The 12,356-nt window shown below is 33.9% G+C and overlaps 1 protein-coding gene across 2 annotated transcripts; it reads left to right on the top strand.

Annotated features, from left to right (window-relative positions):
- The first annotated feature begins 7,515 nt into the window (after positions 1-7,515).
- Positions 7,516-11,005, top strand: LOC131060535 (uncharacterized). Of its 2 annotated transcripts, none has more exons than XM_057993785.2 (2): positions 7,516-8,020; positions 8,937-11,005. In XM_057993785.2, exon 2 carries the CDS (start codon positions 9,065-9,067, stop codon positions 10,511-10,513), a length of 1,449 nt encoding a protein of 482 aa, XP_057849768.1. In that variant the 5' UTR covers positions 7,516-8,020; positions 8,937-9,064; the 3' UTR covers positions 10,514-11,005. The 2 variants fall into 2 exon arrangements, with proteins under 2 accessions (XP_057849768.1, XP_057849769.1); XM_057993786.2 differs by having other exon boundaries at positions 7,516-8,027.
- Positions 11,006-12,356: the final 1,351 nt, after the last annotated feature.

Genomic DNA, 12,356 nt, shown 5'->3' with positions numbered 1-12,356 from the left:
CTTATAATTAATATAATTTTTTTTTTAACTTTATTGAATTGCTATCATATCATACTTGCTACTATCAATTTCATCATCTTTTCTAGTTTTATTCATTTGTATTTGTAGATTATATTTTTTGGACATAATATTACATTTAATTTTTTGGTCATAGAGAATGACAAGATGACACATGGAAATTTGCATAATGCACTAGCATCCTCTAAAGTTTTCTCGATCTTTTAGTGCCAAGTTCCTTTCTTACCCTTATTTTTGATTCTATAATAAAAATTTCATAATTATTATTTCATTCTTATTTCAATACATTTCTTTTAAAAATATTACTTTATTGAATTGCTATCAAATCATACTTACTATTAGTAATTTCATCATCTTTCCTATTTCTATCATTTTGTATTTGCAAGTTATATTTTTTTTTGGTCATATAAGATGACAAGGCGATGCATGGAACATGATTCACTAACATCCTCTAAAATTTTCTTGATCTTTTAATACTAAGTTCCTTCCTTCCCCCTTTTTCTGGTTCTATAATAAATTTTTGTAAATTATTTTATTTTCTAGAAATCAATAATTTTTTTTATTTTTTAAATGCTCCAATCAACTAAAGATATTTTCTTTAAAGTATTTTTAGGATTATAGATTCGATTTGTTAAGCAATAGAAAAATATTTTCAATTGTAATGTGAAAGTAGTAAAAGATCATTTGACTAATACATCCTAGTTATATATATATATATATATTTCTTTTACACGTACTACAATTTTGTCTTTTGTTAATTTAGCCTTTTGTGTTGCACTTATTTCTTTTATACCTACAACTAAACATAAGACTATCCCCACAAGCACAATGATATATATTTTTTTGGCTAGAGAGAAGACACTAAACTTCCTTGGTAGTAGTTAAACCCCTTAAGAGTGTTTTTTTATTGGTAATATATGACTTTTATTATTCATGAAAATAAAGGACTACATATAATTCCAAAAAGTATAGTTGTCCAATATTTGCCGTCTAAAACAGGGACATCCCAATGCACCCACCACCTTTCCAAACCCCTTATACCATTCACATTTTTTAGAACAAAAAGAAAATCTGTAAACTGTTACAAGCCAGGGTTGTCATTGCACCAAAAGATCGACCTATCAATGCCCAATACAACCACTAGACTTATAGAATCCATAGGAGGCTGTTAAACCATGTCACGAATCTCCGCGAGGGACGCTGACCCAATGCCAACAATCCCCCTCCCAGTGTCATTCGCTGCGGCATGCGTGATTCAAACCTGTGACCAAGCTCTTATACCACTTGTTACAAGCTAGGGTTGTCGTTGCACCAAAATATCGACCTATCAATGCCCGATACAACCACTAGACTTATAGAATCCACATGAGGCTGTTAAACCATGTCGCGAATCCCCACGAGGGACGCTGGCCTACTGCCAACATAAACTAATTCTAACATTGACAAAGACCATGAACCAAAATGGTCACCATATACTATGCCACTATACAAAATATCTCTACGAAATCCCCACCTAGATATAAATAGGGAAATTATCAAAAAACCTATAGACCATACAAAATTTTAGGCAAAAGACACAAAAAAGAACCCAGCTCCATCCCTGCATTGGCAGTGTTCACTTGGAACCTTGTAGCTTCGACTTCCTTGGACCATTATCGCAGCAACATTTAGGATTGAAGCTTGAACCTTGGCCACCCTATTTCTTTTTCTCCTCTCGAAGTCACCATTGCTCAATTTCTTTCTCCCGCACAAATTCTTTTGGGCATTCCCAACCAATTAAGGCCTACTCGCGATGTTTTTCTCTATTCATCCCATCCTTCCACATAATGAAGGGCCTGAAATCCTCACTCTCTTCTTCGGTACAAATTCCTTCACTCACACTCTATCATAGACCCTTTCCAGGGACTGCCCTCGTCAATATAGATTTCAGTTCGAAAAGATAAACCTTTGGTGCACATGCTCAAAGCACCCACTTAGTCTCCTTATCGGTACCCAATCTCAAACCCCACACAACTACCATGGACACAACATTGACATTAGTGCAAAACCTAAATTTTCATTTCATATAATATTCTCCCAGTAATAAATCCATAATTTGGATAAAAATGGGCTCCTCATGCTTGAAGATGCCACAAAAGTGCTTCTTAAAGATCTTGCCCAAAAAGGCCAACTATTGTTTTAACGACGAGAGTGTGAAATTCACCTCCATGATCACCCTTCTACACCAATTCACCAACTCCTAAAAGCCCTCTCTTTCACTCTTTACCTCCTTGCTTTGGAAAGAGGAAACAAAGTAGAGTGTCCTTTTATCCAAACCCATTAAGAGTGTTACGCAAGATCCACAAACACAAAATAATTTATGCACTACCTTTTTACATTCTTTATGCAAATACTCTTTGATGAAAACTTGTGACTTAAGTTTGTCTAGAAATACATTTTTCGAGCTATTCAACTCAAAGCATTTGATGATATAACAACCAAATTTTGGAAGAATCATCTTTAGGAGCAATATATTTCAAATTTAAATTTGACAAAGTAGGTTGTGTCATGTCATCTATTCCATGAACATGTATGTGATATGGGACCTAGTCTTGATAAGAGATCGAGGAAACCATATAGATCCTAACTATGATAATGAATAAGACAATTTTGACTAATAGCTTCAACTTTAAGATCAATTTTGATACCAAACAAATATAATTAAACACTACAACAATATGATTATGCTAGTACCCAAAATTATACAAAATAAAATTTAAAATACACATTTTATCCCTTCAACTATATAATTCTAATACTATTGCAAGAATAAAATAAACTTTCCTTGAGTTTAATTTAGGCTAATCAAATCAAATTTTAATAACTTGACACAAATCAACTTATGTATTGTCTAGAGTCAAGTTTACGCTTTAGTGTCTTTTCTACATCCATATGATTTTCTATGTTTACCATGCAAATGCAGTTTTTATGTGCTCTTGATTTATACTTCATCACATCTACCCTTTTTTATTCTACTATTTGGATGAATGATATTTAAAAATATCTTAGGAGGATGACCAATATGTTGCAATGGATACATTTTCCTAGGTTGAAAATGTGCGTAAAAGACCATACAACAAAAGTAAAGGACAATTTGAGAGAGGTATGAAAGATGATGAAATGAATTTAAATGAATATATTTAAATACAAGAGCACACCATCAAATTATAAAAAAATATGTTTAGTTGACCTATTATGACAAGTAGAACAGGTAGAAATTATATAAATTTGAAATTAAATTTTAAAAATTTAAGAGTCAAGTTTACAACTATGAGATTACAAACTTACCCTATGTATGTGGAAATTGTCCAATACATGAAAATGATCAACTAGATTAGATAATAGATATATTAAGATATATGTAAGAATGGATATAATTAATATATGATCTATATGAATGCATAGAACATGTACAAGCATGAATGTGATGAAAATAAATATATAAATATACGTATGTAGAACTAGTAAACATCAAAGAAATGAACTAATAAAGATTTAAAAAATAAATTCAACTTGACATAATTATATTATTTATTACTAAATATAGAAAAACATTTTCCCCTCAAAAACCTAAAATTAAATAATAATAATAACAAAAATATTCAAATTTCCATTTCAATTATATATTTACCACTTAATCTCTTATTAGTAACTTATCAATTTGCTAACAATCATATAATAATGTGAATGACTTCTTTTAAAAAGTCAAATATATTATATGAATTGAGTTGCATTTTTTAAATTATATTTAGAGTCTCACAATCTATATGAGATTCTAAATGTGACAAGTGTCAAATTAGTAAGAAAGTATTTCACATTATGCTTTACCTTAAATAAGGAACTTAATTGATTATTGTTTTTTTTTTTTAAATGCATATAAAATAATAAATTTATTAACATTTTAATATTAATTGAATTTTTATTTGTCTTTAATGTGTTAAATTTGAACATCTATGCTATTTTTTTTATTTTTTATAATTGAACAAAATATATCTATAATTTTTTTTATAATTATATATACATAATTTTAGATTTAATTTTTCTTTAATCTTTGTAAAATTACAAATAAATTACAATTTATATTTTTGAAGTTGAATTTACTTAAAATAAATTTAAACATAGACATATTATAATCTATTAGATATTTTAAATATAATTTTTTTTTTCATTATTGCGTTTATTTTTCTTTTATATTTTAAAAAATTACAACCATTTACACAAATTATGATTTAGTCTCTCTAAACGACATCATGCACTTTTAAGAATACACATATGACTACTTCCTCTCACTATTTTTATCTCAAGTTCTAGTCCTTGTAAAGACTTTGTGTTCTTTGTTACCAAGATCCACTTTTCTTTTACATAAAAGACATTATTGATAGAGTTTGCACTTTTTGAATTAAATTGTCACACAACTCTATACAAGAGCTTTGACCCAATTTTTTTTATTACCAAGATCCACTTTTCTTTTACATGGAAGACATGATTAATATAGTTTGTAATTTGCAGACTAAACTACGTGGACAATTTAAGACGGAAAAATATTCACACAATTTAATCTTAAAATTGCAAACTCTATTTTATGGATTATGGAAATTTCATGTCTTTAAGACATTGTTATCTATTTCCACCAAAAAAATTGCATTGTCTATCCAATAAATTGGATGCCATCAAAAGTATCTCCAAACACAAACGTGTTGATTTTTATGTACACAAAATTTGACCCCAAATTACAAATTTGATGGTTGATACTTCTTGCTAAAGATTTTTTAGTGGGGATTATTTTTAATATAGAACACATAGACACATATACTATTGTTATCTCTAGTCTAAGTCATTATAAAGATGTTAATTTCTCTACACAAAAGCTTTGACCCAAATATTTTTTTTCATTATCAAGATCCACTTTTCTTTTACATGGAAAACATATTATTGATAGAGTTTGTAGTTTTTGGATTAAATTGAGTGAATAATTTAAGATGAAAAATTGTTTGTACAAACTAGTCTAGAAACTACAAACTCTATCTTTATGGAATGTAGCAAGACATTTTATTTTCTCTTTCCACAAAAAATGCATTGTCTATTCCATAATTTGGACGCCATCTAAACTATTTTAAAAAATACGTGTCGATTTTTATGTACACAAACTTTGACCTGAAAATACAAATTTGACGAGTGATGTTCCCCATCAAACAACAAAATATTATAAATTAAAAACACACGGTTTAATAAGAAATTTGCTAATTTTGCTCAAAATCTCTTTCATTATAATAATTTTTTATTACTTTTGCTAAAAACACTTCCTTGCTAGATAATTTTTTGGTGGGGATTATTTTTAAATATTAGAATACACTCACACATATATTTACTATTGTTATTATCTCTTGTCTAAGTCATTATAAAGATGCCAGTTTCTCTATACAAGAGCTTTGACTCAAATGTCTTTTTTCATGACCAATATCCACTTTTCTTTTACATCGAAGACATATTATTGATAAAGCGTAGTTTTCAAATTAAATTGAGTGAATTATTTGAGATGAAAATTGTTCGCATACACTAATCTAGAAATTGCAAACTCTATCTTTATGGACTATAGCAAGACATATCATTTTCTATTTCCACAAAAAAATGTATTGTATATCCAATAATTTGGATGCCATCAATACTATTTCCAAAAATACATGTGTCGATTTTTTATGTACACAAACTTTGACCCAAGAATACAAATTTGATGATTGACCTTCCCTATCAAACATCTTTTTGATGAAGATTATTATTATTTTTATTTTATCGCAGGTAAATCAAAACAATCAATCAGTGATTTGGAGCTTAGCTCTAGATAGGGCGAGCTCCTCCTATAAACCATTCGGAGTGATAGATTGAGCTCAAACAAGCCACCACAAAGTTAACCAACACAACAAGAATGAATCTTAGGACACATATGAGAAAAACCCAAAATCCTTAACCAACTACACCACCTCTTCAAAATGACGAAGATTATACATATACATATACATATATACTATTGTTATCAATAGTATAAGTTATTATAAAGATTCTAATTTTCTAAGAGCTTTAACCCAAATATTTTTTTCACTACCAAGATCTTAGGGTTTGTAGTTTTTGGATTAAATTGAGTGAATAATTTAAGATGAAAAATTGTTTGCACAAACTAATATCGAAACTTCAAACACTATCTTTAGGGAGTGTAGCAAGACATTGTATTTTCCATTTCCACAAAAAAATAGTATTGTCTATCCAATATTTTGGATGTCATCAAATCCATTTCCAAAAATACATGTGTTGAGTTTTATGTACACAAACTTCGACTCAAAAATGCAAATTTGATTGTTAACCTTCCCTATCAAAGATTTTTTTGATGAAGACTACTATTATTTTTCCTTTATGCGAGAGATATAGTACAACTACCCTAGCGACTTGGATCTTAGCTCTAGATAGGGCAAGCTCCTCTTATAAACCACTTGGGGGTGATGGATTGAATGAGCACAAGTCCACCACTAGGGTAACCAAGAAAACAAAAATCGATCTTGGGACCTATATGAAAAAGAACCCAAAATCCTTAACTAGCTACACCAAACAACCATATTAGTTAATTAAAACCATCATTTTTATTTTCAATGATCAAATATACGATCTGATAGCTACATAAATAAAAATAGACAAGGGTATTATCTACATTCCACCCCTTTAGATGAGTGAACAATAAGAGTATTCCACCCCTTTAGAGGATTATATCTATATTAAAAAACAAAATTTGCTAATTTTGCTCTCAAAATCTGTTTCACTTATCTAGCTATCACCTAATTTAAGTCCACTTTGAAAAGTTGAAAGAATGTGAGGCCTAGACCTCATATTCCACCGTTTGGTAGGAAGTAAAAAACCATGGTCAAGTCAAGTAAACCATTAACCATGGTCAAGTCAAGTAAACCAGTGGAGTTAAAAGTAAGTTAAATAAAAGAAAAGTAGAGTCGTGGAAGGGCACGCAAACCACCGAACCGAACAATTAGTTAGCAAATAGCAACTAACCACAGTCTCACCAGAATCTGATTTTATCGTAACAAAAAATAAAAAATAAATAAAAGGAAAAAAATTGATTAGAGGTCGCTGGTCAAAGATGTACAAAAGCTGTCACTTCTCTCTTTCTCCATGTGACCGAAATCAAAGGGTGACCGGATTAATTGAATTTAATAAAAATAAATAATTTTCGTTACAAAAATTAGTTTGCATAGTAAATCGCGCAAAACACGATTCGCATTTCCCCATATGATGTCGTCCATGCGCATGCATGGGTCATGGTGGGAATGCATGCGCATGGGCATGGGTATGGGTATGGCGTAGATACGATCGGATACGATGACGTAGCAAATGGGGGGAGTTGTTTTTAATTGGCGAAGGAGAGAGAAATATTAAAAAAAATGAATAAAAGGGCAGCAGATTGACTAGTTGTGTCTTGTGTAGCATTGAGAGCGGGTCTTCTCTTTCTCTCTCTACCTATTTCAGCTTTTTCCTTTGCGCCTTTTTATCAGGCTACAAGACCCACTTCATTCTCCACTTCAATCTTGCTAAACTTCCATTTATTTTTTTGTTCCATGGAGCTCTAGGAAGAGTTTCCAAGCCACCCATTTTAGCCTTGTGGGATTCTGAGCTTCTCTGCTCAATCTTCTTCCCTCCCTCAAAAAGATTTGGGGATTCCTACTCATTCTAGCCTGTTGTGGATCTGTGTTGCTGGTGGTGGTGATTGTACTGAGTGTATTGGATTTATGTCGAGTACATCCCCTAGAGATTACTATTTCCTTGTTGGAGCTCAGAAGCTCTGGCTTTTCATATTTTGCGTTGTTGTAGCATTCATTCTCTTTCGGCGCTGGTGGTATTGTGGCCTGGCCTCCTTTTCTGCAATCAGGAATCTCAGACTCCCCTTGTGTTCCTGCTTCTCCATTGCACAGTGAGTGGTGTGCATCCTTCATCTCATTTTGTTTTTTGGTTGTGTGCTCCCATTTAAGGAATAATTTTGTTTCTTGCTTTATATGATATACTCTGATTGGTCGTGTCATCTAGAATGCCTCTGTTTTGTTGACTTGTGTTGGGTGTCAGGCGTGGCATTGGGTATGCCTTGCTTTTCAGGTCTTCTGTGAAATGGTATGAGTTTGGTTCCCCTGTTCTGTTTTGGAGATTTAAGAGGGGTTTTGTAGGCATGGCGATGGAGCCTGGTTGTTAGTTTGTTGTCTAGATTGAAGGTGGGGTTTATCATGTGGTTGTTCTAGGATTTCAGCTGTGGGTTTTCTAGTCGGGATTTAAATTGGGCTTATTCAGTTTCAAATGGGTGTTGCTTCCAGATTTAAGATAGGTGCAGGTGGGTGAGTCTGCTAGAATTCAGAGTGGTTTTAGAAAGGTTTTAGGGAGTTTGGCAATAGACCTTGTTTGAAGGTATTCAGGTTGTAGGCTTGCTTATTGACCTGCTTTCGGATTGACGGGGTGGTTTTCTAGGATTGAAAATAAGATTGGAGGAGTGCCTTGCTTGGTCTGGATATGCAGTTTGAAGGTTTGTTTTTCTAGGTCTGTGTAAGGGGGGGGATTGAAAGCTTGTTTTACAGGTCCGAGTTAGGAAAGGGATTATTGGTCTGCATAAGATTTTAGACGGGTTTTTCTTTTTGGAGGAATACTAAATGGGGGGTTGTCATGAACTTTTGCCTGGTGGCTGGCTCTGGTACACCATTGTGAACAGTTGTTTGTGGTGTGTATGTGACATAAGCTTCATCCACCCTTAGCGCTAACGGTTGCAATATCTTGTTCTGGTGTTATGGTCTTTTCCAGAGATGTTTACTTATGCTTTCTTCCGTGTTTCTTATTGTTGTTTGCAGTTGCTGGTCTAAGCTATGCAGAAGAGGACTTGGCGATTTTGGGAAGTTGAAATCAGAGGTTCTGTTCATTGGTATTCACATTCTCAAATAGCAAGTGTGTGATTGAGGATTCAAATTACAAGACAAAGATGCCTGGAGCCCAGCTTTTTCCCCAGCCACTTTGTGCTGCTACAACTAAGGCTGTCAAGAAGGTGAAGAAGCAGATTAAGGGTAATACTATCCAAGGTTGCACAGAAGACCACATGTATGACAGGCCAGTGGCCACTGTAACAAGAAAAGTGAGAGTAATTTGCGCTGACCCAGATGCTACAGACTATTCAAGTGATGAGGATGCAGTTGTTCATGAGCCTAAAAGATTGGTTCAAGAGATCCACATTCCCATAGACTGTCCGCCTGCTGCATCAGATTCTGAAAAGGAATATGAACTTCCCAGTTGCTCCATGAAGTATGAGTATTCACCAAAAGAATTCTGCACCCCTCGCCGTATGAAATCTAAGAAGACGACCAAAGGGAAGAAGGCTTCTAAGAAGGGACAAAAAATGTTGCAAGCTTATGAACGGTTCAAAGCTGGGAGATTCACCAAATCGAGCTCAGCATTGAGGTCTTCTGCTAAGAAGACATCCAAATACAAGGGAGTTAGACAGAGGAGATGGGGAAAATGGGCTGCTGAGATAAGAGATCCATTAAGAGGAGTCAGAGTGTGGTTGGGTACTTTTAATACGGCAGAAGAGGCTGCTAAGGCTTATGACATGGCAGCTAAGAAATTTAAAGGTACCTCTGCTCCCAATAACTTTGTCTGGTCTTCATTTGCTTCACAGAGAAATACTGGAGCTTCACATAAGAAGCAGATCTATGGTACACCCTGCACAGGGCTCAATTCAGTTGTGACAAGGTCTGCTGCAAATGGCAAGACGAAGCCCAATACAATGGAAAGCTGTTTGGCATCATCTTCCGCTTCTTTTTCCTGTATCTCGGAAGAAGCTTCTGATGTGGAGTGGATACCAAATCAAGCTCCAGTTATGGAAGCCTCTGCATCCGCATCTGCTTCATTGGTTGATGATCTTGGATCTGAAGATGCAGGATGCTCTCGCATGATTGAGTGCAGTACATCTTGCAGCTTCTCTTCAGATTTCTTACCTGATTATTTGGACGACAATGCCTATCAATGTTCTAGTGAAGAACTCTTGCTAGAGTTGGACAATTGCAATGTCTTAGAAGATGCTTCTCTAGATCTCAGCAACTTGGAGCAGCAGCATGACATAGCAACTGAAGATAATCCTCCTCTTGTGGATTTCTTCATACCTCCTATCAGCGAGGAACAATGTTACAGTGCACTGGAGTCATCATATGGTGATTTTTCATGTCATGATTTGTATTTCTTGAATGAGTTTGGGCAAGTTTTTGAGATGGATCATGCTGGTCCTGCTCCGGGATTGCTTTCCTTTCCAGATTCTCTTGATCTTCTAGATGAAGAGAATGATATCTCTGGTTTAAATGACCTGCTGGAAAAAGAGAATTTCATTCCCAGCTTAAATTTTGATTTAGGCTCTGAAGCTCTGAGCTGGATAAATGTCTGATATTTGAAAATAAGCTCAGGTGGGTTTGGGCGATTTTGTAGATTAGTATCTCAGAGTAATTCTCAGCAGCCTGTTTTCCCGAGACGATCTTTTGAGCTTCTGTGAGATATATTGACCAAGGTGACAGTCCTTGGCTACGGTGGATTGTTTATTTTTTAGTATGTAATACTATGAGTTTTGGTTAGGATGGTAGTATATTTCAAAGAACGGAAGAAGAGTCATGAGTGAGAATGAATACGGTATTGCCAGTCGGTGACTTGGGTTTTCTTTGTGCTTTAGAGCCCTCCAAGTCATTGACTGTGCTTCCTTCTAAGAAGGAGAAATTGTGCCTTAGCCTTTTATCTCTTGTACTGTGTGGTTTAGTGAATAGGTTATTCTTTATACTTCGTATCCATGGTTGAATCAAAGAAATGTATGTGTGAGCATGAAAAGAGTTTCTTGTTCGCAAACAATTAATACAAGATGGATGATATATTTATGAAGATTTTGAAACTGCTGCTCCCTGCTTCTCCTTGTTATCTGTGTGTTCTGGCTTATGGTTGCAGACTGAAACAATGGTATGGCATTTTTTATTTTGATGAACACCCTGATTTAGACTAAATTGAATGCAGGTGATTTTAATGAGTCCTTGTAATTATAACCACTAATAGATTTCAGCAGTTTATGATCAAGTGCGTGCAAATGGCAACTAAATGATTTTACAGTCTATGATATTAAGTGCAAAAAGCAGGAGTATCTCTGTAAAGAAACACAAATTAACTCTTAAATCCATTTTTATTATCTGCTTCTGGTATGGCCATGGCATATATCACAGTGGGCTTGGGCACTCTTATTCACCGATTAAGCAGCTAAAGCTGCTTCTGAATGTCGGAATTGTTGCTAGAGCTTGCAATATTAATTGTGGGTGCATGTTCTTATGCTAATAACCATGGGAGGTCAACAAAATCTAAAAGTTATCCTAACAAAATTGAAGAGGATCTCAACAAAATTTTGGAGTAGAAATTTTCATTAAGGAGTCTTGGTCTTTCGACTATTTTTGGGGGATTGTGGGTGCCTGTTCTTATGCTAATAACCATGGGAGGTTAACAAAATCTAAAAGTTATCCTAACAAAATTTAAGAGGATCTCAACAAAATTTTGGAGTAGAAATTTTCATTGAAGAGTCTTGGTCTTTCGACTATTTTTGGGGTATTGTGGGTGCCTGTTCTAATGCTAATAACCATGGGAGGTCAACAAAATCTAAAAGTTATCCTAACAAAATTTTAGAGGATCTCAACAAAATTTTGGAGGAGTAGAAATTTTCATTAAGGGAGTCTTGGTCTTTCGACTATTTTTGGGGGATCCCGGTTTATCATAAATAAATATAATACTTAAGGAGGAAAGCAGAGTAGTCTCTTTTATTTTGAGTATCTGAAGGCTTTTGTTGTGTGCTGTGTGTTCTGTGTAAATCTTATAATGCACCATAATAAATTCTATAACTCTTATTAAATGTTATGACACCAAAAACTTAAGTCACCGTGGTAAAAGAGTTACTAAAAAAAAGTCACCCTGTGTGTTCTGTGCAAATCTTATAATGCACCATAATAAATTCTATAACTCTTATTAAATGTTATGACACCAAAAACTTAAGTCACCGTGGTAAAAGAGTTACTAAAAAAAAGCCACTGCAGAAAACAGCAGTCATGTTTGTAACAAGTCACGAACTGCAAGTAATTAACTATCAAAAGCTTGAAAGGACTATCCCATGTGAGGCAGGTTATATAATTACTTCAAACTTTATTTCACTATGTGATTTAACCATCTCAGATTTTTTCACGGGTAGTGCAGACGCTGTGTGTTCATCT

Source organism: Cryptomeria japonica, chromosome 2, assembly GCF_030272615.1.
Source record: "Cryptomeria japonica chromosome 2, Sugi_1.0, whole genome shotgun sequence".
Taxonomy (NCBI): Eukaryota; Viridiplantae; Streptophyta; class Pinopsida; order Cupressales; family Cupressaceae; genus Cryptomeria; species Cryptomeria japonica.
This window is presented reverse-complemented; position numbering and strand designations above follow the sequence as displayed.